The 26,397-nt window shown below is 44.2% G+C and overlaps 5 protein-coding genes across 9 annotated transcripts in view; 2 read left to right on the forward strand and 3 right to left on the reverse strand.

The window, feature by feature from the left end:
• Positions 1 to 1,511, forward strand: part of LOC108160895 (calcitonin gene-related peptide type 1 receptor) — a 33,210-nt gene extending 31,699 nt beyond the window's left edge. Inside the window, exons 10-11 of one of the 3 annotated variants that reach the window (XM_033391732.1) lie at positions 26 to 148; positions 492 to 1,511. In XM_033391732.1, coding sequence (XP_033247623.1) covers positions 26 to 148; positions 492 to 536 — 168 coding nt within the window. In that variant the 3' untranslated portion in view covers positions 537 to 1,511. Of the gene's footprint in view, positions 1 to 25; positions 155 to 476 lie in introns of all 3 variants that reach the window. The other 2 variants (XM_017295166.2, XM_017295165.2) reach the window with 2 other exon arrangements.
• Positions 1,512 to 3,505: 1,994 nt separating this feature from the next.
• On the reverse strand, positions 3,506 to 9,035 carry LOC108160919 (PDZ and LIM domain protein 7). 3 transcript variants are annotated; one of them, XM_017295201.2, is made up of 6 exons: positions 8,194 to 9,035; positions 6,062 to 6,213; positions 5,853 to 5,944; positions 4,336 to 5,099; positions 4,203 to 4,270; positions 3,506 to 4,140 (listed from the first exon to the last, which is right to left on the reverse strand). In XM_017295201.2, the coding sequence occupies exons 1-6, from the start codon at positions 8,398 to 8,400 to the stop codon at positions 4,053 to 4,055; spliced, it is 1,371 nt and encodes a 456-aa protein (XP_017150690.1). In that variant the 5' UTR covers positions 8,401 to 9,035; the 3' UTR covers positions 3,506 to 4,052. The 3 variants fall into 3 exon arrangements, with proteins under 3 accessions (XP_017150690.1, XP_033247516.1, XP_017150688.1); XM_033391625.1 differs by lacking the exon at positions 8,194 to 9,035 and adding an exon at positions 6,277 to 6,390; XM_017295199.2 differs by lacking the exons at positions 3,506 to 4,140; positions 4,203 to 4,270; positions 4,336 to 5,099 and adding exons at positions 5,152 to 5,412; positions 5,547 to 5,719 and having other exon boundaries at positions 8,194 to 8,998.
• Positions 9,036 to 10,748: 1,713 nt separating this feature from the next.
• On the reverse strand, positions 10,749 to 11,690 carry LOC108160870 (transcriptional regulator ATRX). Its single transcript, XM_017295132.2, has one exon. It carries the CDS (start codon positions 11,571 to 11,573, stop codon positions 10,818 to 10,820), a length of 756 nt encoding a protein of 251 aa, XP_017150621.1. The 5' UTR covers positions 11,574 to 11,690; the 3' UTR covers positions 10,749 to 10,817.
• A 3,376-nt stretch (positions 11,691 to 15,066) lies between these two features.
• On the forward strand, positions 15,067 to 17,447 carry LOC108160725. The gene is made up of 3 exons (XM_017294905.2): positions 15,067 to 16,803; positions 16,863 to 16,959; positions 17,022 to 17,447. The coding sequence occupies exons 1-3, from the start codon at positions 15,172 to 15,174 to the stop codon at positions 17,393 to 17,395; spliced, it is 2,103 nt and encodes a 700-aa protein (XP_017150394.1). The 5' UTR covers positions 15,067 to 15,171; the 3' UTR covers positions 17,396 to 17,447.
• A 6,927-nt stretch (positions 17,448 to 24,374) lies between these two features.
• LOC108160726 (muscle-specific protein 20) lies at positions 24,375 to 25,565 on the reverse strand. Its single transcript, XM_017294906.2, has 3 exons — positions 25,455 to 25,565; positions 24,977 to 25,309; positions 24,375 to 24,892 (listed from the first exon to the last, which is right to left on the reverse strand). Exons 1-3 carry the CDS (start codon positions 25,482 to 25,484, stop codon positions 24,701 to 24,703), a joined length of 555 nt encoding a protein of 184 aa, XP_017150395.1. The 5' UTR covers positions 25,485 to 25,565; the 3' UTR covers positions 24,375 to 24,700.
• Positions 25,566 to 26,397: the final 832 nt, after the last annotated feature.

Here is a 26,397-nt window from a genome sequence, read left to right on the forward strand (position 1 = left end):
CTGCTCTCTTTTTCTGTCCTTGCAGGGTCTGTGTGTGGCCACACTCTTCTGTTTCTTCAACGGCGAGGTGATTGCCCAGGTTAAGCGCAAGTGGCGGATGCTGTGCTTCAGCAATCGGCCGCGGACCAACTCCTACACAGCCACTCAGGTCTCGGTAAGATTTATATTAAAAGCTTGTCACGCTTTTTCTACCCCATCCAGCCTCAGCCTCAACCTGAACCCCAAACCTTTTATATTAATTTAGTCCCACGGGTTACGGCGCGTATGAGTAATGCACACACACACACACACACACAGACAGAAAAAATACTGACAACTCACTTCACTCACCTGCAGAAAATTGGCTTAACATTTGAACAATGCTAAATAATCGCATGCAAAAGATACAAAGTTAAAGATAAAGATACAGAAACTGAAACTCAAACCAAACGCACCGTTGCCACCACCTGCCAACCACCATGATAGCAAATTCTCAGTTCTTTTGATTGTAGTTCGTGCGCAGCGGACCGCCCCTGCCCGGCGAGGAGAAGGTATGACTAAAGGACCTGTCGGCCAAGCGACGAGCCTCCTCGGCACCACACCACCAGAACCAGAACCAACACCAGCCGCAGGACCAGAGAGCCCGCAGCCAGAGCATGACGGGTAGCCAGAGCCTCCTCGAGAGCTGGCGCAACAAAATCCCCTTCCGACACCGCCGACAAACCATTGACAACTCGCGCCAACAGCAGCCCCTAATGGAGGAGCGGGATCCAGCGTCCTGTCTGACTGTGGGAGCCGCGGAAGCAGTGCTCGTGGCAGGCGGCGAGGCAGCTGTCGCCGGCAGAAAGCCGACACTGATGACGACCATAGCGGAAGATGCAGCGGAGAGACCAGCCGGAGAGCCCCATGCGAATGCCAGGGGCATTGTCATTGTCCGAATGGAGAGAGCAGGCCATCAGCAGATAGCCGATGAGGCGCTTTAAGTGAATCAACCCAACCCCCACCCCCCACCACCGTGCAGGTCACACAACATCTCATAGTTTTAAGCAGCTGAAACTAAACCAAATCATCAATATGACTACCGCTAATCAAGTAATGAACATGGCAGGCATGGCTGAAATAAATTTCGCCTGCGGGCAAGTGCAACCCACCAACTATCAAGAACTATCATCCCAAGTACCCAAGTACCCAAGTACCTCAGTTAAGTTTTCATAGTCTCTCCCCAAATTTTTACTTGGGCTATACCCTCCGTTCGTGGGAAGAAGAGAAATTGATTTCAGCGATGGTCGGGCGATGGAAATATCCATTTATGATAGCATATGTTATTTATTGTACGAGTATTTATGAATGTTAGAATTTACGTGGATATCAAATATCATTGTTGTCTTAAGTGTTAAGTGTTAGGTGTACATCCCCCAGTCCCCTTACGCCTCTCTCTGTGGTAAGCTGAGCTTTCTGGCAATCGCTTTTAGTGTGCTATGTACGAAATAACTAAATGGAATAAAATTTTAATTATGTGTATCTATGCCAAAAACCGACGTACGTTTTTCTGTACCATCTCTTATTTAGCCAATTAGTGAACTTTTGACTTTCTTTAATGAATCCCCCGAACCAACAACAGCCACAATAAAGAGCAGAATATAATGCTTATTTAATGAATGCCATTTGAAGTGGGTCATTTGTTCCTCCCCGCCACTGTCCATGCCCCACCCAAGTCCACTGATCGAGGGCCAGGCTGTCACTCTGGACAGCACTAGGAGAGCACTAGGAACCCATGCGACGACATGTTTATTGACGTGTATCAAAAATTCCTGGGTATCAAAGTCCAGAGTTGAGGTAAGTACAGTCTCCAGGATATTCGAATATTACAAAAAATAGTGTAATGTTGCCCATAGAATTTATCAAAACCAAAGAGTTAGAATAAATCCTATTTTCGGTAGAATACACCCTAAAACTCACACTGATTCTTGCGCTACAATGAGGGACAGAGGGAAATAAGAGCTTTGATAAAAGTTCAGCTGTGTGGGCGGCTCAAAACCATTGTTAACTGCCTCCGTATCGTACTTACCAAAAAACGAGAGCGAAATATTTGGTCCGGAGAAGATTCGTAGTCACGGGCGAGAGCACAGATCGCGCAGAAAATCTGTGATCTGATTTGATCTTTCGCTGTTAGCTCGCTGCTAAATTAACATGGCTCAGCAACGACATCAGAGAATTCTTTCTTTCGCTGTTAGCTATCTACCAAATCTGCAGAGATCTGCATTTGCCAGTTTTCCCTTTGCACTTTCCGTGCCTCAAATCGAGCAAACGAAATAAAAATAACTAAAAAAGATTACATCATTTAAATGATGATGATGTATTTGTGGTAAAAAATGAAAAGATATTCTTTCCAAGTTTCAGATGGTATCTTTACGATGGCCGGCTTTCATCCCTAGCACTTTAAGTGCGCCAGAGCTGACCCACTCCCACCACACAGTGCCCCAGTGCAAACACGAATTTCCAATGCCGCAGGTCGGTCCCTGTCCCACTGCGCTGCTGTCAACATTTGTTGACATTTATTGAGAACTATCCGTTGCGGTGTGGCTCCTGTTTGTCCATTTCCTGTTGCCGTTATTGTGCTGTGTCTGTGTGTGTGTTTGTGTGTGTGTGTGCGAGTTTGTGGCTTTTCATGGCGTCACTGCAAGTGGCAGACAGTTGGCTGAACGCGAATGCCGAGTCGGAGAGTGTGCTCCGAGCTTGGTTTTTTTTTTTTTCCTGCCGTGTAAAGTTGGTGTGTTAAGTGGCATTTTATTGCCGCTTCACGGCTGTATCACGTCCAGGTACAAGTGAGCACTCACCTCACTCATTATTCGGAGATTATTCGCGCTCTCAAAAGCACAGAAAACATGAAGTTGCTCTCTGCTTTGCTCTGCTCTGCTCATTCGAACATTGCGCTGGAGTTACTCCATTCTCCATTATCAAAGGAGGCGGCAGCAACAGGCAAATAAATGAGATGTTTAATTTGTGTGTCAGCTGTGTTTCTGCGTAATTTAAGTGCTGACAGCTTTGGAAGTGCATTTCTCAGAAGGCAAACATTTGCGCAAAGAGCAGAAGCAACACATTACACGAGTGCATACATATACATAAGAGTGTGGCCCAGCAAAGGACACTTGAGTCCCTTAAGCTATGGACGGTATGGAAAGCTTTACAAGCTATTGAAATTTGCGAGCATTTTTTAACTTTTGGATGAAAGTGATGCTCAAAACTTTGCTTTTGAACTTATAAACCCCAACAGAAAACGAAACACTCAGTTTTATCATACCATATCAATTACGCTGGATGTTGGTGAATCGAGAGAATAGTTTCACGTGCTTGTAAGTTGTCAAAAATCACTCAGTTTGAATCTCATTTAAATACCTACATACCTACATTTTACCGAATAGATTTACTTAATGTTATTGTTAGCCGTGACAAAAAGTAGCAAGAACTCTTCAGTCGACATGTTGTTAATGTTAAATTCCCTTCCAAGAATGAAAACTTCTTAATAGATTAAAATGTCTTTACTAGCAAAAAAAAACCTTACAGAAATATGGGAAAATATTAAACAAAGTTGAGTAAAGCAAAGGCATTGTCTGTGCCCCGAGTGGCAAGACGACGCACACGTTTAGATGTTTGAGGGATAAGTGCTTCTGGCTCTAATGTACAAAAGCAGATGGCCAGAATATTGCACGAGCTTGGCCAAGATAAAAGCCACCTGAGTGGAACAGGAGTACAAGCAGGAGTGAAAATATCATTTGCTTTTGCCTTCAACTTCGCTTGTGCTTGGCAGTGATTTTTTGGCATCAGGGAGTGCACTTTAATTACTAAATCGACAGGGCGGCAGGCAGTGTGTGGCAGGAGCGAATAAGTTTGCATACAGTTGTTGCACATACGCCCTGGTGTGTGTGAGTGGCTGGTAATTGCTGCCAGAGTCAGGGCTGCTGTTGTTGTTGCATAATGAACTCAATTAAAAGTTGGTTGCCTCCCTTCCCCTCTGCACCAATCTCTCCGCCTTTTGAACTTCTATATAAGTCGGGATCTTTTTCAAAGCTGGACTACTGCTTCTTCGCCTTGAGGAGCAGTTGCATTCGTTGTCCGACCAGTCCCAGCGGCTTGCGGGGCACCAAATGGCATGTGGATTGCCTGGAAAGACATACAGAGTACATAGTGGACGAGGTATATTAGGGGTGAAGAAGTCAACTCACTTGTAAATGATTCTCTCACGGTCTGCCCAGGGCCAAGAGCGCTCCAGCTTGTCCAGTTTAAACAGCAACTGTGTGAAAGGAATCAGTCATTAAGCTTTGGCACATTAGCGTTGGCACTGATGATTGGCATTACCTTTTGTGTCTGCCCCTCGGCCGACTCCTGTGGCGGTGCCTGAGGTGTGGGTGTGGCAGGACGCACCTTTGAAGTGTCTGCCATAGATTTCTGCTCTTCCTTCTGCAGCGGCTGCTGCTGCGGGCTCAGCGTCAGTTCGGCATCCGTTTCAGCCTCATCATCATTGATACGCAGCTTGGGTATGTTGCGGAGATTCCATGTGTAAGTGGTGCTCAAAAAGTCGCCGCCGTCGTCGGTTTCGGAACTGCTGGAGGGATAGGAGGTGGCGTCTTCGACTGACGCTGCAGGCAGCTTCATAAAGAACACCGCATTCCCAGTCGCGCCCCCATCATCCTCCGACTCCGCCTCTGAGTCATCGCTGGCATCGCTTCCCTCATTTGCCGGGTAATTGGCTTCCGATGCATAATCCGATTCCGGGGTGACATCCTTCAGCAGCTTTGATTGCTTCAAACCGTCCTGTACCTGTACCAAATCATCCTCATCACTGTCAACACTGTGAGTGTCAGTGTCAATGTCAGTGTCACCCAGCACGTCCTCGTCTCCGCCATCCCTCAGCTCGTAGTCAAGAGCATCCTCATCGTAGGAGCACTTTCGCTGTATATAGGCCGCGGCCTGTGCCTGGGCCTCCTCCTCGCTCATTCTGCCAAAGCTCTGAGATACCGTGGCCAGGGTGGAGGACAAAATTTTGGGTATTTCGGCAATCGCCGAGAGCTTCCGCTGCATCTCCAGCAGGCGCATCTCAATGGAGCTGGCCAGAATTCGTCCTGCACGGAATCCATCAGAAAGGGCAGGATCTTTACTCGATTAACTCTGGGCTTTGTTGGGGTTGGGAGTTTTATTCAATCGACAAGCACAGAGGCACACACAAAAAATATATTCCAAATTATGTACATGATAGATAGGATACAGGACAAGGGGTCTAGGGGGACTGTAGCCGGAGCTTCTTCACTTGGCCCTGGATGCAGTGGGCAGGGCCAGCAGCATATTTTCGATGGTGCTGCTGCGTAACTCCCGATTGTCACCGACCTCCGAAAAGAAGCGCCGAATGTTCCGCATGATGCGGTGATGGGGCAACTCCTGCCAGAAAAAACGGTGGTTCGATTGGGAATCGCGGGGGAGTGCAAACAGGAGACAGGAGAGAAAACAGATAGAATGGGTTAGTTTCGCTTTGCAAATGTTGTTGGCATGCAATTATGTGGGCGTTGATTCACCTGCTCCTCCTCGTCCGAGGACTCGTCCTCGCTAAGTTCAATCACCACCTCGTTGCCCTCGTCATCAAGCTCCGTTTTGGTTTTCTTTTTCTTGGGCTTTGGCGGCTCGGGCGGGTCTTGCCACATGATCGGATGCCAACAACGTGAGCCAAGCAGGGGGGTTGGGTGGAAGTCTACAAAAATATAGATACAAATCCAAGTGAGTACCGAGAAGTGTAATGGGACTGGGGCTGGAGCTGGACCTGGATGTGGGTACTCGTTAGGTGGGAGGTCATGCGATGGAGACAGACCAGAGAAAACACTCACCACTGGGCGGCGGCATCGGCTTTGGCACTCGCATCACAATCGACTTCTCTTCGCCGGCCTCAAACTGCCCCAGTTGATCGTCCTCCTCCATGCTGTGAGGAAACATACATACATATGTATTTTTGTCATTACATAACGTTAAAGAGCCCAAAAGTGTCTCAGACGCAGGCATAACACACACAGATAGATGGGCATCTGGGGCAACCTACTTGCGCAGCACGAAATGTATCTTCTTGGGCGAGGCGTTGATTTTCTCGTGTGCCTGGGTCAGCGTCAGCTGCGTGGCGTCCTCTTCGTTTATCTCGAGTATAATATCGCCCAGACGTATGCCCGCCTTGTCAGCCAGACCATCGGGTGTAACCTGCGAAGTCGGGTTAAGGATTGATAATGAAACTGTCCAAAAGTCCCTTCACATTCCGCTGACCACATGAAACACACACTTAAACCGTGCGATACGACTGTCGGGGCGCAATTGACCAGAATACTGCGTATCTCTGGTTTAGGTTGGGCAGATATACACGATATTAGAACGACAGATGCAAATGACATGTACAAACTACTATACACACTCGTATGTTTATGAAATGTCTGCTCTCAAAAAGCAACACCCAGACAAAGAAAGGAAATCGAAAGCAAAGCAAAAACGATGCGCCTCTTGAGGATATAACTTATTCGACTTGGGGAGTACCATGGGCAAATTTCTGCATTAGATTACCAACTCTAGAAAATACATGTTGCATGTTTTGGGAATATCTTACGAATTTGAATAGTTTGCACATGGATATTGCAAACTTTGAGACCACAAAACTAAATGGAACATTCGTTTATTTTGATATTAAAATATTTTTTTCCGACGAATCTGCTATTGTAATGTGTTTGTTTTACTCCTTCCTAGAAAAAATATAATATACAGTACTAACTCCAATCTTAATGTTTATGTTCTATGTATTATGTATTTTTAGGTACAATATGCATTAATATACATGTTATACGATTTACTTATTTTTTTATTAATTAATTTAAAATTTCAACTTTTTCATTCATATGAAACGGTTTTTTTTGATCATCCTAACTACATTTTCCTTTGACTTTTCTATAAGTTGCTCAAACAGTAACAGCAAACAACATAATTCTATTTTTTTTTTTTTTCTTTCTCTGATAATATTTTATATTCACACACAAAACTTCACAAAAAAAAGAAGTCTAGTTTTTTTATTTTTTAATTAAATTTTATGTTATTATATTGACGTTTGTTCTATATTTTTTCATTATATTTTTTCCTTTAGTTTTCCTATGAGGAAATCTTTAGTGTAGGACTATGGAACAAGTAACACACTTCCCAAATGGTTCAGCATACCCTCCCACTTGCTGGCCCATTTTTAAAATGTTTTTCAAACAAAACAAAAAAATTATATTTCTTCTTTTAAGCCAAACGCGAAACGTCAAAAGTAAAATGTGGCAATACAAATAGTTTTGTTGGGCTATCTACAGTACAGTGCGTTTCATAGCTGTAGGATAAACAATGCAATATTCGAAATAAATCATAAGAGAAGACAGCAGTCGGTGAATGTATTTGTATATATCTCAGATACAAAACTTTTTTAATTGATTTATTGGACTGAAGCGCAATTCACATACTTATGTTCATGCATGCAATATGTAGAATAATAGGCGCCTTTTGTTAACCCAAATATTGTACATTCACTTGACTCAAGTGAGCCAAAAAGAGGCGGCGTGGCGGCCCCGAACGTCATGGCACGGCATCCGCTGCAGATGCCCCCAAAACACAGATCGAACGTGGAACGCGGGGAGAAACAATAAAATGTGCCTTTCTTTTAGGCGGCAGCCATCCAATTTACGTTGGAAGTGACTTCGTCATGGCTTAATTTGAATCAAATTTCGACTTCGAGTTTCGGTTCTTGGCACTCGACCAAAAAATATCGACAACAACAATGAAAGCTATCTTCGAATGAACGAAGTCATTGATACCCTTGCCAATCGCTCGTTCCTACTGAATCCACATGTTATCTGAGCTATAAAGAAATAATATATGGAACTAAAGCATTCTGAATTTTGGTTAGAGCAAAATTACTGTGCCTGCAAGGACTGACTTATTGCTGCGATTTTGAAGGCTCCAAATGAAATGTATTCAAAACTGACGGACTAGTTTTCATGTCGACTCCGCTCTCTTCTCTGTTTTGTGAGCATTTGGCGAAAATCATAATACCCTCTGCAAAGGGTACTCGTGTAATAACAGACCCGCAATTGCAGCTGTTGCAGAACTATCAAGAGGCAGATGGTAGGACTCCCAGACTGTGCCCATCCTCTGTGACCCACTCACCTGGAAGACTGTTAGCGGCATGTGAAACTCGGCGCCGCCGGTTACCAGGAAACCCCATTTGGTGTCGTCCTTGGAGGCATACGCATCCGAATCGACATCGAAGGCGGGAAAGGCATCTGTGTCGCCGATGCCGCAGGACATCTTGATAATGGGCGCATTCTTCTTTGTCTCCGGCGTCGACCACTGGAGACCCAGTTGCTCCGGCATTGCTTCTTTTTGTTCTCTTCCCTCTGTCTCTCTCTCACACTTTTCGCAGTCGCTGCCACTCTCTTCCTCGTGCTGCTGATTTTATTTATAAATTTGTGCTTGCTCTTGCTTGCGGCGCTTCTTCTCTTGTCTATTCTCTCGTTTGCTCTTTTGCTTGTGAAAACTTTTAACGTTGTTCTTTTTGCTTGCTTGTTTTCGTTTTCCTGTCAAAATTTCACCCGTGCAAAAATATTATTTGTATTTGTGGCTTGCCGGCTTTTCAACGAGCGTCTGGCAGAAGGATTTTTCCACGCTCGCTGGTTGTATGGAAAGTTCGTAGAATCAACTTTCAATCTTGGCCAATATTGCGAGTTATATAACCAGCAGAGCAGACTGAACGGATTGTGCAATTTCGGATTTCGATTTGAATGGAAATTGCAATTGCAATGGAAATCGCTGCAGGCAGAATGCTTTAGCCCGCCGGATACTACCGGAATGGCTGCCCCTTGGCCGATAATTATGAAAAATGTATTCACACTTTCGCCTTCCTCTTCCCGCTGGGCTCCCCGCTCCTACGTCTTTCTCTCTGGCTTCTCCGTAACTTCCACACGACTGCACTCGACGACTCGGGCAACTAAAATAATTTTCGAGAAGTTTTCCTTTGTGCCTGCATTCACGTTTTTTTGTTCTTCATTCTTTACGTCTGCCGCCGCCGCCTGCCAGCCTCTCCCCTTTACTATATTTCACTTAGTTTTTCCCGCCTCTCTCTCTCTCTGTCTGACTCTGCCCCAACCTCTGCCTTTCTGCTGCGTGGTTGGGATGCCGTTCTTGCCTCCCGACGTGTTGCACTTTTTGCCGAGCTCTTTGTCTACACTTTTTACCCGCAGATTATATGTACATCTGTTGCAGAACTATGCGAACATCCAATTTGTGTGTAGAATGTGAGGGTAACAGTTATTTAATTGAATCCCCAACAGATTTGCGGGCCTTGGGCGCTGGCTGATGATAGAAAAAACAGTATAAATCGGTAAATGTCGATCGGCAGCTGGGCACCATACCCTCTTGCTCCCCTCCAGCATACTGAGCGAGTACTGAGTAAACATATTCAAAAGAAAGTGTTTTAGCTTACATTTTGCGCAAGCATGGTAATCAAATAAACAGTATCAAATACAAAAGAAAGCTTACAATTGACCTTCATATAGATGTATTTCAAATTTAAAATATTTCATATTTAAATTAAATATTTTTATATTTAGATTAAAACTATCACATACAAATTTGATATACTAATTTATGTTAAAGTGTTTTACACTTAGATTAATTTTTGACCGTTTTAAAAAGACTTATTAGCACATTTAGTTGTAAATCAAAGATAATTCTATGTATTTCATCTCACTTAATGACCGAATTTAAGCCATATTTAAATATGGTTGTGTCTATTTTTAATATGCCACTTTTCTCTGAGTGTATGCACATACATAACTCTGCAAAATAACAACTTATAATTGGAGATAGATAATTACATTTTTTCATTACAAAATTCAAAATTTAATGATTGCCTGCGACGTGCCAGAGCTCTACACAGAAACAAATGGATGTCATTCTGATGGGAAATTTGATTATGAGCAAAATAGTTTCGCCACAAGATTGGCAGAGCGAAAACGGACTGGAAGCGAGCAGAACAGAACGTGACTTATCAACCGAAACGTGAATACCAAAAGGAACTACAGCAATGGGCACTGAGAAACAGGAGACAGGCAGGCCTTACAAAAGGATGATGCCAAAAGAAAAATGGCAACAGAACAGCAACATTTTCAGTGAGTCCAAACACCAAGTACACAAAACAAATCTGAATTCATGGAAGGAATACTTCCACTCTTCGCAAACGAGAAAACTTACTTCAGAAAGAAGCGAAGGGAAGCCGAACCGAAGCGTCAGATACCCTCGCAGATCTCTTGTTCCACTAACAACTGAACAATAGTCGTCTTGGAGATCAGATCTTGACAGCTTTCAGCACGCGGGAAGGATGAGCCAACTGGGGAGCAAGTTTTTATTTAAATTCTCAGACAGATGAAAGAAAAAACGGTCAGAGACATAGCAGCACGACTTTTGCTGGTGATCCAGAATACATAAGTATTGAAAAATGCATGCTTCTTTGCGCTGCAAATATCTGTGAAAAGTAGTCCCAATACCCTCTTCAAGGGTAGAAACACCGACACAAATACAAGGCCCTTATCAGACTGGCACATCGCATCATCGCCACTGAGCTGCGACGACATTGACGGCGTTGTCTTGATAAGGGCGGGAGCAGGCGCTGATAAGGTGCTCCCCACAGCCGAAGAAGGCGAAAGTAGGGTAGGGAAATGTCAAAAGTTGGGAACGCCTGTTCGGGGCTTTTTCTAGTTTATTTAAATCTACTTTATGTTTAATGTGCGGGCTCATTCGATGTAGGTTGTCTCGTTGGCCTCCTTGGAGCTCACCTCCATCACCTCGCATCCTTGGGCGTAGTCCTCGATGCTGGTGTTGTCCGGTGGAGTGATGGCAGGCACAGGTCCATCCTCTTTCTCAGCCTGACTGTCTTGATGAAGGGGATCCTCATCATCATCCACAATCTCAGCGCTGTGCGAGTCCTTGATGGCCTGACGTCTTCTCCTGTTGGCTTTCTCCGGCTCAGGCTGCTCCTTCTTCTTCAACTCCTCGGAGGATTCCCCCGAGCTATCCGTCTTGGCTTTGGCTTTTTCCTTGTCATTTCCATGTTCCTCCGAGGAGCTGCTGGCGTCCTTGCCAGCCGCCTCTGTGGATCTTCTTTTCCTCTGTTCTGCTTGTTCCGGTTCAGCCTGTGCCGGCTGCTGCTCCTTCTTTTTTAACTCCTCGGAAGATTCGCCGGAGCTGTCCGCCTTGGTTTTGGCCTTGTCCTTTCCATGCTCCTCCGAGGAGCTGCTGGCGTCATTGGCAGCCGCTTCAGGCGATCGCTTAACGACAGTCTTCGGACCACTGCTCTCGTTGCTGTCCCAGCCCGTACTCAATATCTCATCGCCCTCCACACTCTCTGCCAGCTCCTTCTCCAACTCCATCTCCATCTCACTCTGCAGGCTGGATCCCCTCTCGGCGGACTCCTCTACACTCAGGGGCAGGGCAACTGCCGCACTAAGGACGAGGGCCGCCAGCGACAGGAGCAGCAAGGATTGCTGCATTGTGATTTACCTTATAATCCGCTATCGATATTCAGAAACAAATTTTGCCTCTTTGCCTCCAGATCTCTGTATTTGAACCTCGCGCTGCCAGTTGTGTTTTCCCACTAACAGTGGGTGCCCTGAAAGGTTTCCCACGAAACCTCAACAAATTTATTATCGCCTCGAATCCGATTGTCCGTCTTAAATGTAATTAAAGCATCCATCAAGCAAGTCGTGCCTGATAACGGCCCCAGCCATTGGCACAGTCATCCCCGTCTATAAGTAGAGCTGCTGCAATGTGCCAATAGATTGCCTTCCCGTCGAACATTCACTCTTCCCTTTGCAGACTGCGCAATTGCCGGATTGTGCCAATTGCGATTTCAGACCGGGACTGGACTACTGGCTTGCATAATTCATAAAAACAAATTGAGGGGATGGGGACCCGTAAACAGAATCTAACTGATAAGCCCGCGCTCTGAGAACGAGAGCCGAGACCAGCTCAGATGCGGATCATCAGAAGATCAGGCCGAGGCGTAATTTGTAATTATCGACGCGTTCCCAGAAATAAAAGCAAAACACTGCACAAATACTCGTATATGTACGTACATATGTACATATATGGAAATCGCTGTACACGCAACCCGTAACTGGTCACAATTGGCGGTGGCCTGCTGACGAAATAAATTATACTTTCGGAAAGCGGAACGTGACGACGCGCCTTGAGAGACCTCTCAAGTTCAAGTATACACAAGATGCCGAATCTTTTCTGGGCTGAGTTGAGACGAAAATATCTTTTAAGGCGTACAAACAACAGAGCCAAAGGACTTTTCACAAGTCCTGAATCGCATTTTAAGACAGGACGTGAGCGGCCTATCGAATCCATACGGGAGCCCTGACGAATGTCCACCGCAATTATTTCGCGCCTACTGTTTACTCGACTATTAAAGGACGATAAACCATTTTATTCCCGTTCACGTTCACCTGAAGCCGTCATTAATGTAGGCGCGGCCAAATAAGCGCCTTGAATGAAATGTAAGACAAATTTATTGAGCACCATCAAAGGGGACTCGATTGGCCCTGGCGGAGAGGAGCCCTCCACCCCGTAAAGTTCTTTAACTACCCCGCCAGGACCGGCTTATTGAATATGATTCCCAGATGGCCTCGGCACATCAAAGGCAGAGCGAGGCAAGCAAGAAAAAAGCCTCTCCTGTCGTCTCTTATGCTTAATTTAAGTGAATTTTGGATTCGCTGAATCAGTCTGCTACCCGCACCACCTCCTACAATACTCACAAAACAATAAAAAGAAAAGTATTAAGAGCCGAAATCCACTCCAAGTGCGGCAGTATTTTCTATGCAAATTACTCTTTTCAACACTGCAGAACTTTATGCAAATCCAAGGCAGGCACCTGATGCCGCAACAAAAAAAATAATACACAAAAAGAAAACAAACAAAAAACAAACAGAGATGTGCCACACGCCTCGTAACATTTTGTCATATTTATTAAAAATTTATCAATGTCATAAAGTTTGCCCCACAATCACACGGGCGCGAACAAAAGGAACGATCAATCAAATTTAAAGCAGCCCCAAAAGGATACCACAAATGGGACACCAAAATATGAAGAGGAGTGATAAAACAGAAAGCTTAAAATTAAAGATATGTGGAGAGGCGGCAGAGAAATTAAAATTATATGCCATGCTCTAAATTTATAACTTAAATGTAAAATGTAACTAATCGCCGAAATCGAAGTAGCGCCACTATATTTAGCAGCGGACACTTTTTGAACTAAAAACGATCGATTGCATTCACTAAGAGTCTCGCTGCTGGGTAATTCGTGTAGAATGTATGTAGAATCATGTAGAATTGCCAGTCTAGTCTTATATTTTACATTTATGTCGGGTATTTGAAGAGTTTAGGGATATTTATACCCGATACTCAAAATGAGTATTGGGGTATATTAGATTTGTGGTAAAAGTGGATGTGTGTAACGTCCAGAAGGAATCGTTTCCGACCCCATAAAGTATATATATTCTTGATCAGCATCAATAGCCGAGTCGATTGAGCCCTGTCTGTCTGTCCGTCCGTCCGTCTGTCCGTCTGTCCGTCCCCTTCAGCGCCTAGTGCTCAAAGACTATAAGAGCTAGAGCAACGATGTTTTGGATCCAGACTTCTGTGATATGTCACTGCTACAAAAATATTTCAAAACTTCGCCCCGCCCCCTTCCGCCCCCACAAAGGACGAAAATCTGTGGCATCCACAATTTTAAAGATATGAGAAAACCAAAAACGTAGAATTGTAGAGAATGACCATATCTTTAAGACTGCGGAATCTGAATTGGATCGTATTATTATTATAGCCAGAATCAAGAAAACAATTTCATTTTTTCTCGCCCTGTCTCTCTCTAACACACACGTAGCATAGCCGGCTTTGCTTAGAGTAAAACATTAGCGCCTAGATCTCAGAGACTATAAAAGCTAGAGCAACCAAATTTGGTATCCACACTCCTAATATATCGGACCGAGACGAGTTTGTTTCAAAATTTCGCCACACCCCCTTCCGCCCCCGCAAAGGATGAAAATCTGGGGATATTCACAAATCTCAGAGACTATTAAGGCTAGAGTAACCAAATTTGGTATCCGCACTCCTGTTAGATCTAACTATAAAACGTGTATCTCAAAATTTCGCCCCACCCCCTTCCGCCCCCACAAAGGACGAAAATCTGTTGCATCCACAATATTGAGGATACGAGAAAACTAAAAACGCAGAATCATAGATAATGATCATATATATCAGATTGCTGAATCTGGATCAGATCAGATCATTTTTATAGCCAAAAGGAACAAATCAATTTGCACTGGCTACGCAGCCCCCGACGTCACGCTCAGACTGATTTTCTGTCTCTCTCGCACGCACTCCTTGTCGTGTCGTTCAATATTAGCGGCGTCTGCCGGAGGAGAGCCATACTGACTTAGTATCGGGTATAACTGTAGAGTTGCGGTCTCCGCAGCAACTCACAACGTTCCCCCTCGTTTAGTTTTGTGGTGGACGAGTGAAACTGCCATAAGGAAGCGTTGCGACCCCATAAGGTATGTGTATTCCTGATCTTCATCAATAGCCGAGGCGATATAGCCATTTCTCTCTGTCCATCCAGCTGTCCGCCCCGATGAGCGCCTAGATCTCAGAGTTTATAAGAGTTAGAGTACCAAAACATTGTGTATGGAGACTCTGTGGGTTCCGATACAAATTCCGGTGCGTGCGTATACAATTTATTGTATAGGTTACATAAATCATAAGATTGCATACATATCTACCTAAGTACCCACTATGAAATTGTTTTTAGTATATTACCGTTATCTTGAGAAATAGCTGAGACAAAAAAAAAGCAAATCCAACTTATTAATGATTGGAAAACAGTATGGACTACAACATTAAATTCCGTATATCTCTTAGAAAATCTGTATTGCTGGGTTTTCCGTAAGATGTTTAAGGTTTACCCATGTTTTAGTTGTCACTGTCATACATTTAACTCACATCATATGTGCTACGAGTAGTTTTAGGTAAACAACAACTTATAGCTAACACTAAAAACATACTCCACAACAAGTCAAACACATTAACATGGATACAGAAGCCGACCCCACTGCAGACACTGAGCCCATCGATATCACAGAGATCGCAGACGACCAGTCCCAAAATGTCCCAGGTCTCCAAGATGTTCAAAATGGCTCTGAGGATCCAAATCTGGCGCCAGAGTCCGAAGCACAGGGCCAAGAAGAGCCCGAGAAAACAGAGAAGGTGAACTCCATTCTCCCTCCGGAAATACCAGAAAATAAAGAAGAGTTACAGGAGCAGGGCGATTTGGCAGAACTAGCCACATTAAAGGACGATGAAAGTGTTAAGGAACCGGAAGATGTTAAGGAGCCAATGTATGTTTCGGGCGAGGATTTAAAAAAGAAAAAAAAAGCAGAGCGAAAACTTCGGATAAAAGAAATGGGAGAAAAGCGTTTCATAATTAGTGACGACACCTCAAGGCGATCGTTTGATGCAGGGGACCTAGAAGAGGAACGAATCGCCGATGAAGAAGATGATCACGCGGAGTTCCGCGAGATGCGGAAACGAGAGGAGAAATTGCAGGCTCGTCACACGCATCTGCTGGAGGAGGATTACGAGGATGCGGTGCTCCGAGATGTGGAGGACGATGATTACTCCGACATTGACGTGGAAATGTCGTCCATGAGCATTCCGAGGAGAATTGATAAGGGCACAGATACCGTTCGACTGAAGGAGGACTTTCTCAACGACTTTGATTTGCCCAGTTTGTCGGACTACTCCGAGGAATCCTTGGTACATGTTAAATCTCTCATCAAACAGGAGTCCATCATCCAGGCGGCAGTATCAGATGTTGGCATTTTTGTTGATCCACTAACCGGCGAGGTTCTGAGCAGCACAGCCTCCACCTCGTCGGAAGAGACCCAAAGGGTAGAAGAAGAGGAGGCCATAGAAGCGGAAGAAGAACCAGTGGAATGCCCCGAGATGTCTGACGATGACCTGCCAGTCCCAAAACTTCAGGGTGACCAGTCTCTACACGATTTTGACCAGTTCCGGCAATCCTATCTTACCCAGAGTCTGGGAGAGAAAGAACGAGATAGCGATGCCGAGGCCCGTACGCACCGAACCGAGCTAATGATTATTACCCAAGACTTTCTCAAAGATCTCATCAACGCGCTGGTCAACAAATCGGAGACCATTAATCTGGACAATCTACTCAGATCCCGATGCGACAAGAGCAAGCTAATGGAAGAGCTCATTACCGTCACGAAAAACTTCTACTTTGAGAAATTAGACAACATCTTCCTGCAGGGTCGCCTCGTCGAGTACTACAAGCGAAACAAGAACATGCGAGTATTCTCCCAGCTAGACCCGGAAGACGCAAGATCCTACGGTACGCGGTACACCGCGTCCCTAAACCAGGTCGATTTTATGAGGAATCGATTCATTACGGCCAAGCGCAAGAACAGCAGTCTTATGAACAAAGTGCTCCTGGATCTGCACTACACTCAAACCAACGCCTCGCGCTCTGAAGCGCATTTGAATCAGACGGTACGACATTATCTCTCCCTCCAGGATATGGAGTACCTCAAGCGGCTGACGGATCGTGAGCTGAGGCTAATGAATGTCAAGCGAAACGAGATAAGCGACACTCGTCTCGTCCTCATTACCATGAAGCACACTTTGGGTCGTTTAACCGAAGTAAGTGCTTGCGACCAGATGTGGGCCCAGGATCACCTTTTGCTTTCTTCTTTCCCCAGAAAATCAATCAGTTTGAACGTGTGGGCGATGATCTGTACATAAACGACTTCATATCCATTCAGAATCAGGTTGTTACTTTGGATAAGAAGATCGAGGGTATACCATAGATTTTTAGCTCCAACTCATGCCATTTCTAATCTATCTAATACTATCTCCAGAACGAAATATTGAACTGAAGAAGCTCCGTGGCAAGTACCATGTGGACCTGCATGTGATTCAGCACAACCGAGAGAAGGCGCTGGCTCTTGCCCATAAGCTTCAGCTCTGTAAGGCCTCCCTTGAAAATCTTTTGGACACGCAGCACGCGAAGAGAGAGGTTCTTTATCGTGCGAAGATGGACCGCACAAGGCTCCGCAAACAGCAGAAGGAACTGTCGTACCAGGGCGGCATCCTGTCGATGCCCTCCCTGATGTACGAATACGATAACACAGTGAAGGGACTGCTGGTGAAGCGAACCAGCGTCTTCAAGCTAAGGGAGACCCTGAAGAACCTCAATCGTCGCATACAAGAGTATGAATCGATCTCCATCTAGGAATATTCGACCAAATTGCGCTGCACAATAAAGATAGAAACTCCTTGCTACAGATATTCATAAGGATCATTCTTTTGGCCTTATATTGCAGCCCGTTTTACCCTTTTCAGATCTCCAATTTACCAAGTGACACGCTATACTTGACTAGATACGAGTATTATCAAAACCTATAAAGGATACAACCCCCATAAGTTGAGTGGCTTGTCGTTTGCCGTTCTCCCAATCCACATTCCAAAAACAGCATTATACAATTATAAAACATGCGAAAAACCAAAAAAAATAAAACCAAATTGCCGAGAGACCACCATCAACCGCGACCAGCGGATATGTGGTGTCTCGCCAATTATTTGCTTTGAATTAAATGTATGCTTGCTCTAGCGCAGTGTCCATTATTCCGAACTCCTCCGACAAATGTTTGCTCAGGTAAACGTAATCCCACAGAACAGAGCACTCCCTGGCGGGGCTTCCGTCGGAGATTGGGCCCATTAATCGGCGGGCATATCCCAGCTGACGAATGGCGTTGAGAACTGAGGACACACATTCGTCAATACTGTCTTGTCCGAGAACACCGACATGCGAGACCTGTAAAGTAATATATAAAATACATATAGCAATTCTGGCTGACCAGAGGATCATATTCCTGTTTTTTATTGGGGCCCTGAACACGGTGTAACGAATTTGGCAGGTGTCGGGGAGTGAGAGAAGGGGGCACGCAGATATTCCCGGCTGGGAGGCTCGTCGGCTAGTTGGGGTGGTGATCTTGCCCTCCTCTCACTTAATGCCCATTCTCATTATTACAAGGTTATAATCTGTGCGTGCTACGACGAGAGTTAATTTGGACCTAAAATTCAACTGAACACATAACTGGCTCTTTCTTCGACCTGTCCCCGAACGCTTTTCCTCGCCTCAGATCTCGTTGAAGCGGATTGACCCTCCCTTCCTTGGCCATCCCTAGGTCGCAATTTTCATGGAATGACCCCTCTGCGTTCTCATGGGGCTCTCAGGGGCATCTGGCTAGCCAAAGGCAAACAAAAACTATATTCTAGAACATTATAAAATTTATTGAATCCTACATAAACAAATTTATAAACTAAAACTAAACCTAACCCAAAAATAGGTACGCATAAAACAGATAAAATAGATGGAATTTCAAAATGACTTAATAATAGTGATAAATAAAATGAATAATTAATTCACATATAAAAAGATTAACAACGGCCAAACCGAAAGGGGGGGAGAAATAGAAACAGTAAGGGGGGAAGCATATAAAGTATTTGTCCCTCTCCTCTTTACTTTTTCAGTGGGACTCGAGTCAAATCGTTTGAGTTGAGTCTTTTACATTTCTCTTTCACACTCACCCGCAGATCCGCATGTCCACCGACGAAAGCGCTTTCCGGAGGAGAATCGGACCTGGAACGAGAACTCCGATAGGGAGTGGCATAAAGCACAAAAAAACTCACTCACAAATTCCCCACTTTCCTCTCTCCACACTTACTTTGAGAGATTCATTACATTCGAAAAGAAAACTTTCTCGTCCCTTTTCTTTTTCTCGTTCGCGTCGCCCCTTGCCGACTGACGATGTCTTTCTCAAAAAAAACTAACAAAAAACGAGGGGGAACGTTGTGAGTTGCTGCGGACACCGCAACTCTACAGTTATACCCGATACTTAGTCAGTATGGCTCTCCTGCGGCAGACGCCGCTAATATTGAACGACACGACAAAGAGTGCGTGCGAGAGAGACAGAAAATCAGTCTGAGCGTGACGTCGGGCGCTGCGTAGCCAGTGCAAATTGATTTGTTCCTTTTGGCTATAAAAATGATCTGATCTGATCCAGATTCAGCAATCTGATAGATATGATCATTATCTATGATTCTGCGTTTTTAGTTTTCTCGAATGTGCAATATTGTCGATGCAACAGATTTTCGTCCTTTGTGGGGGCGGAAGGAGGTGGGGCGAAATTTTGAGATATACGTTTTAAAGTGAGATCTAACAGGAGTGCGGATACCAAATTTGGTTACTCTAGCCTTAATAGTCTCTGAGATTTGTGAATATCCCCAGATTTTCATCCTTTGCGGGGGCGGAAGGGGGTGTGGCGAAATTTGGACACGAAACGGTCAAGGTCCGATATCACAGGAGTGTGGATACCAAATTTGGTTGCTCTGGCTTTTATAGGTTCTGAGATCCTTGAACTCATATTTTGCGATTGGCAAACCGACCATGAAACCTGTGTGTTAGAGAGAGACAGAGCGAGAAAGAATGATATTGTTTTCTTGATTCTGGCTATAATAATTATACGATCTGGTTGAGATTTTACACTCTAGAACATATAGTCATTTTCTACGATTCTTCGTTTTTGGTTTTATATATCTTTAAAAATGTGGATGCCACAGATTTTCGTTCTTTGTGGGGGCGGAAGTGGGCGGGGCGAAGTTTTGAAATATTTTTGTAGCAGTGACATATCACAGAAGTCTGGATCCAAAACATCGTTGCTCTAGATCTTATAGTCTTTGAGCACTAGGCGCTGAAGGGGACGGACGGACGGACGGACGGACGGACGGACGGACGGACGGACGGACGGACGGACGGCCAGACGGACAGACAGACAGGGCTCAATCGACTCGGCTATTGATGCTGATCAAGAATATATATACTTTATGGGGTCGGAAACGATTCCTTCTGGACGTTACACACATCCACTTTTACCACAAATCTAATATACCCCAATACTCATTTTGAGTATCGGGTATACAAATTATTTAAATTAACATAAAACACTCGACAGCACACATATTATTTCTTTTCAAATTTCTGCCTTCCCGATCTCTTCCCGACCTTCCGCAATCGGACTGTTTTCGACGACCACTCGCGCCGCCACTCGAAATCTCAGACTGTTCTTGGTCGCGCTCAGTCTGCGCTATGTAGCACTTCCTTGGCTCGCTCTCCAACCTGACGATTAAGTTTTTTTTCCTTCCAAAAACCACTCAACTCCCACTAGCGTCGTTGGCGCCCGGGTACTTGGGCCTGTAAATTTTCCACTGCAGCTTCGGCTGCTCCTCCGGGCCCCTTTTGCGTCCCTCGGCCACTCGATCTCCTCGACGCCTCGGCGTCTTTGGATCCGTGAAGCTGAACCGGGTCGGTTTTGAAATGAAAATACGGCGACACGGCGTTCCTCTTCTGCCGTATAAACTGCGCCAATAGCCGGTCCTATGCGGATGAAATCATCTAACTAGTTTGACCAATTACTTTCTCCCCTTCTACATCTTACCTAGCTTGGAAAAACTAACGCCGGATTAACTCAAGACTTTCTCGTTTCTGAAGCACTGAGATTAAAATATATTTTTTTTCTGATAAAAGAAAACGAATGCTCGGGTCGAGCGCCAAAACGGGAAGAGACCGAAGCCAAGCCTCTCAACATGCTAGAACCTTCGAGCCCTCTCATAGAACAAGGGAAATGCCAGAAAAAGTTGACAATCTGGGCTGTTAAATCTATCACCCTTTCCTATGCCCCTTTTCGTGACCTCCCAAACCTAGCCCATAGAGGGTGTATGCTCTGCCACGGCCATTACGGTGCCGACCACTAGATGGCGCTGCGAACTAGCTCTCTCGGCTGATCCAAGCGTTACAACGGTCAGATTATTTCCACACGTCATGTTTTTTTTCTAACCTCAAATAGCACAATGGTCGAAAAATGGTGGAAACTTATTTGAAAAATTCATCGGATTCGCTTGAAACTCGTTGCTCGTTATTTTTGGGGAGGCTGATTACGAAGCCAAGCCACCAGTCTCACAACAAGCCGACTGGTCCGCACAGCACCGCGCTGAAGCCCCAACAACTACAGATTTTCGAAGCTCCGAAGCACTGCCGAAGGGCAGCTGGATATCCTCAAGCGTGACTTTAAGCGGCGAGCGCTGGAGCTGAAGGAGCAGGAAGATCAAAACCAGGATCAGGATCAGCAGTACGATAAGCAGAACGTTCTGGAGCTGTTCGCACAGAGGAGTGGTGCGCAGGTCAGTGCCATACACACACCCATCACCAGCTACCGCCCGACGGACAGCAAGAGCAGCAGCTGACAGAAAAACTGCAGCAGTCCATCAACGATATTGCGCCCCAGTCAAAGAGGCAGGCGCAGCAGCAAGTGCTAGTGCAACACCAGCTGGAACCTACGACACCGTAGCATCATTTGAGCAGCATATTCAATGAGACTGCAAGCTAGAAGGATTTCTCCACTTTGGCTGTGGCCGCGAATGACAGCAACAACAGCAGCCCAACAGCAGCCCAACAGCAGCCCAACAGCAGCCCAACAGCAGCCCAACAGCATCGTCAATAACCAGGCAACGGCCGTGCACGACAGCAACTCGCCCAATCAAATGCCCAGTATGGAGGCAGCAGCAGCAGTAAGTACATGCACTTGAAACTTGACATTGACAAAACCGCATCATCAGTTCCAACAGCTATCGTCATTGCCGACTTACAATAAATCGCAGATGGAGGCGGTTGACCCGTTTGACAATATATGGCTGAGTCGGCACAGCAGTTGTCACATCCATCACCCATACTGCGGTACCTTATTTATTTCAATGAATATCAGGTGCAGTTGCATGCGCAGGCGCAGCAGCAGGAGCAGCAATCACCACAACCTCCACTGCAGCCACATAGCCACATAGGAAAGACCTTTGATAAGAAAGAAGAGACCGAGACTGACATTACATATATTTGAAAATTCCCTAACTGAGATAAAACTTTATTCAAAAATAAAAAAAGTTGTCCTCTTTTCCTGTCTCTTTTTAAATAGTATATTCATCCTCTTTAATCGACTTTTTTGTCGGCTTGACCCGTATTTGTGACGAGTTGTTGGCATTACTGGTGCAAAATATACATTCAAGGAAACGTTATACTAGCAATTTAAAGATAGCCCGTCCAGTTGGCATAGAAGAACTGAGTGACTCAGAACCAGAAAATAAAGTACAGTTATTCTGAGGGGTTTGGGAGGGAGTCCTTATACACTTCTTCGGCACTTCATCTTTAATTTTCGCGATTATCTGTTTTTAAACTGGAACATTAGTACATATACATATTTTTAATACGAAGTTCAAAGTAGGGGGGCTCCAATGATCCAGATAATCGAGTTCGGCAGTGAATTTTACTGCAGTGTCCCAATTGGGGTGTGTGACGTCTTATTTTGTCTTATTCCTTGTCTTATTCTTAGTCCTTACACCACTGCGTCCTTTTCTCTTTATAAGAACTTCAGTCATTCCTCAGTCAACACACCCAAACGTGCATTATTGTTCCTATAAAGAAAGTAAAGAGCTAAAGACGACATACCAGAAGTATCGACAGTCCACTCGCAGGCTTAAAGAGAAAATTAACACAAAATCTGATTAGAAATGAAGCAGAGCATAATTAAAAGCAGTTAGGCGTCATAAAGCGTATGGATGATCTCTCAGACGTCAACTAAAGGGATTTTCTTGTTCTCAATGTGCCCAAAATTTACTCATTCCCAGCGCCCTGAAATTCAAGTGTTTTTCTCGATCTGGCTGGACTGTACTCCTGAGAATGGTCAACGGGAATTAGAAATTTAATCGCAATTGGAGGAAAATCTTGTCAGGCAGTAATATTATTGCTTTTTGGGTTGTATTGTCCCGCCGACTTGTGTGAAAAAGTGTAGAGCCACGAGTGTGTTGTTAATTTTGAAAAATACTAGATACTACAGGATCCAGAGAGACTTCCTACTTATTGCATAAGCTTGCTTATGCATAAATAATAACCCTGAATTGGCACACAAAATCTCTTAATGAACCATTATAAAAAATGTATTTCCCCATAATTTTCAATGTCAAGATTGATATTTATTCGTTTGTTTTTATTTATCCCCTCTCCATACATTCATATGTATAAATATACACAACGCAAATAAAAGTGAGAGAAAATATTTGTTTCTGTTGTATCACATTTTTCTATGTATGAAAATTTCTAATCTCTTTAAAAAATAAAAAACCAACATTTTGCTTGAGTTTTACACCATTTTGTTGTTTTGTTTTTTTTTTTTGATTTATTGGAGTTATGAATGTTTCTATATAGGATATAAAAGTATACAGAAAGTATTAGAGAGCGCTGCAATTAGCCAAAACTAATTAGGCAAATAATTAATTTATGAACATAACGAATTCGGGGCAGCCCGAAGTCCAAAATACTCTCACTTGATTGTCAACGATAGGCAGGATTATAAATCTAACTAATCGTGGCGTAAATACTGGAATATTCCGTCGAATAATCGTAACAAATGATTGAATTTCACTTCTTAATCCTTGGGGGGTTTCCAACGTCCCTACGAAGTGTTTATACTCTCTGCCAACCATATGCCATATGTATAATGTATTTGATTTATTTCTCTTTTAAATAAATGAAGAAATCATGAGATACAGCAGCTGAGGACGTGGAATATGCTGAAAGCCGTCTGGCCTTTCTCAGATTTGGCACTCTCTCATAATTGTTGCACCTGAAATATATTTATTTGAAACACACACATACATATACATTAGGTAGTAGGTATAGGTATGCTTATATAGATAGACTTATTTCGCGCCTCCGACAGGTGAGACTCTGTTTTTTTGGGGGAAATTCCTGCCCGAATATATATATTCATTATATGTGCATATATATTGGATCTTCATGACGGTTTGACCTCGACACGCTTCAGTGGAATTTTTTTGGACTGTTTATGTTTGGTTTATAACGACGATACGATATGATGATATACCCGAACATACCTACATATATACGAGTCATTTATAGAACGGATTGTTGCGAACATTTGGTGCTCATTGGGGTTGGGGCAAAATAAGTAAAGACTACACCAACACAAAAGCAAAATCAAAAGCAAAGACAAAAACAACAGCAAGAGTACGATCGGAGAGCTCAAGGTTATTGAATGGTGGAATTGGAATCGGAATCAAATTGGAAGAGCAAGTGCAAAAGGAAGTGTGGGATTTTTCATTACTTTATTTTATATAGATTAACTTAGGCGTACGAGTATACTTAATTTAAAGGCTGTAAAGGTTCTATAAGCCTTTGCGTTGCTTTTGTGTTGTTTTGTGTGAGTGATTTTTGTTTTGTTTTTGTTGTTGGTGAGGAATATTTTTGTGTTGATGTTTCATATAAATATATATATGTATATATCGTGTTTGTGTGGTGTGTGTTTATATAAAACTAGCATACATATGGATATATCGTGTAGAAAAACCAAAGACAGATGGGGGCATCTATCGTACGTCCATCATCCATCGTCCGTCCGCACAAAGTAACCGCTTACTTGCCGAGCAGAATTTTGCGGCCAGCGCCAAGGTTCTGGCCGGCCTGGGTGGCACCCTTGTTGGAGCCAGCCTGGAGACCGACAATGGTCTGGCCGGCCTTCAGCTGCTCGTCGGTGAAGTCGCGCTTGCACTCATCGGCGGGCTTGGGGCCCAGGAAGGGACCCTTGAAGTCGGCGTGCTTGTAGGTCTACAATGAGATCAAGTCGCGGTCAATTGTATCCACAGAGCAGGAGCAGAGAGTAGGGTTTGCTGGTCAGGGGGTGAAACTTACAGCACGGCCCAGGGCGAAGATGGTGTTGGTGACATTGGCAATGTCCTTCTTCTCGTAGAGATCGACTGTCTGGAAGACATCGATGTCGGGCACACCGTACTCCTTGAGAGCCTTCTGGAAGTTGTTGATGTTCTCCATGAACTTGAACTGGCCGCCGGAGGAGTTGACCTTGGGCACGGCATTGGGGGACAGGATGTTGATCAGCTTGCACAGCACCTGGCCGTCCTTGAGCACATCCTCGTAGGCCTGGCCGGCGGGGAACTTCTCACCAATGATGGACTCCACCCACTCCTGAGCCTCCTTGTCCATCTCGGGATTGCGCTTGCCGGCAATCTATGGGGATCGAGCGAGGATCAAACGAGAACAAAAAAAACTTTAGCAATAGCCACACAGGATTTTCTTAATTTTGTTGCACTTTGTAAAAAAAATACATTTTTTCCTTTTGCATTTTCTTTATTTTTCCACAATTGGTATTCACCTTGGCACGAACAGCACGTTCAAGAGACATTTTGTGTTGTGTTTTTGGGGGGCGTTGGGTTATGTTCTTCTCTAAAGCCTGGGCAAGCTAAAACTGATGCCTGGCCACGGGGCGTATGCGGCTTTTAAAGCACGAGAGAGCCCACTCCCGCAGTACGAGCATCGTTCAAGAATTTTCCAAAAATATATCCGAATTCGGAGTCGGCTACGAGAATTCCGAAGCGTGGGCGTTCCTGTACCTATACATCTTTTTGGTCCGATCACGCCTGATGCCCCCATGAGTCGTGCGATATAATTTTAGAATATCATCAGAAAAAAAAGCTAAAGAAAAACTGAAAACGAAAAATCCAAAGCACCAACAACAGCAAATGCTTAATAATTTTCACACATATTGCGAGTGTGTTAAGGTTGTTCTAGTTGTTGCCCTCTAATTAATAAATATGTGTGTATTTAATGAGTTGCTCATCTGCATTTTTTCGGACGATGTGTTTGTCTGCGAGTGCATTTGTTGCTCGTAACTTCCATGCGATTGGCGTGCATTGGGTCATAATTAAAAATGGCACTGAATTGGGTCGCTTCGACGTGGACACGCTCCAGAAGCAACGTTGTCCAATGAGCAAATCTTGTTGAGGTGCTCAGAATTGGTTTCGGTAAGGGAACCATATCCGTGGGAAGTTTATATTAAATTTTATTACGGAACTGTGTATACTCTTGTCAATTATGATATGTATATGGAACTATTCAAAGATCTGATCGTTATATTACATGGCCAAAAATCAAGTTCTTTTAAGGGAGCCATTTATTGCTCAAATCAATTTCAAAAATTAAAACCCCAAGTCGTTATTCTAGAACCCATCCAAATCTAACTATCGACTCTGATTAGATTCCAGACTCAAAATGAAAACTTATTTGTAACTATAATATTTGAATACAAATCAAAGGAG

Source organism: Drosophila miranda, chromosome 3 (genome assembly GCF_003369915.1).
Source record: "Drosophila miranda strain MSH22 chromosome 3, D.miranda_PacBio2.1, whole genome shotgun sequence".
Classification (NCBI taxonomy): Eukaryota; Metazoa; Arthropoda; class Insecta; order Diptera; family Drosophilidae; genus Drosophila; species Drosophila miranda.

Bases quoted from the DNA above. Each gene is read 5' to 3' on its own strand.
- LOC108160725 (XM_017294905.2), top strand. From the start codon at position 15,172: ATGGATACAGAAGCCGACCCCACTGCAGACACTGAGCCCATCGATATC. The intron at 16,804-16,862 runs GTAAGTGCTTGC...TTCTTTCCCCAG, and splicing joins CTTTGGGTCGTTTAACCGAA to AAAATCAATCAGTTTGAACG. The intron at 16,960-17,021 runs GTATACCATAGA...TACTATCTCCAG, and splicing joins TTTGGATAAGAAGATCGAGG to AACGAAATATTGAACTGAAG.
- LOC108160726 (XM_017294906.2), bottom strand. From the start codon at position 25,484: ATGTCTCTTGAACGTGCTGTTCGTGCCAAG. The intron at 25,310-25,454 runs GTGAATACCAAT...CGATCCCCATAG, and splicing joins AACGTGCTGTTCGTGCCAAG to ATTGCCGGCAAGCGCAATCC. The intron at 24,893-24,976 runs GTAAGTTTCACC...ATCTCATTGTAG, and splicing joins TCTTCGCCCTGGGCCGTGCT to ACCTACAAGCACGCCGACTT.
- LOC108160870 (XM_017295132.2), bottom strand. From the start codon at position 11,573: ATGCAGCAATCCTTGCTGCTCCTGTCGCTGGCGGCCCTCGTCCTTAGT.
- LOC108160919 (XM_017295201.2), bottom strand. From the start codon at position 8,400: ATGCCGGAGCAACTGGGTCTCCAGTGGTCGACGCCGGAGACAAAGAAG. The intron at 6,214-8,193 runs GTGAGTGGGTCA...CCGACTTCGCAG, and splicing joins TGCCGCTAACAGTCTTCCAG to GTTACACCCGATGGTCTGGC. The intron at 4,271-4,335 runs GTAATGCCAATC...CCTTTCACACAG, and splicing joins CCGAGGGGCAGACACAAAAG to TTGCTGTTTAAACTGGACAA.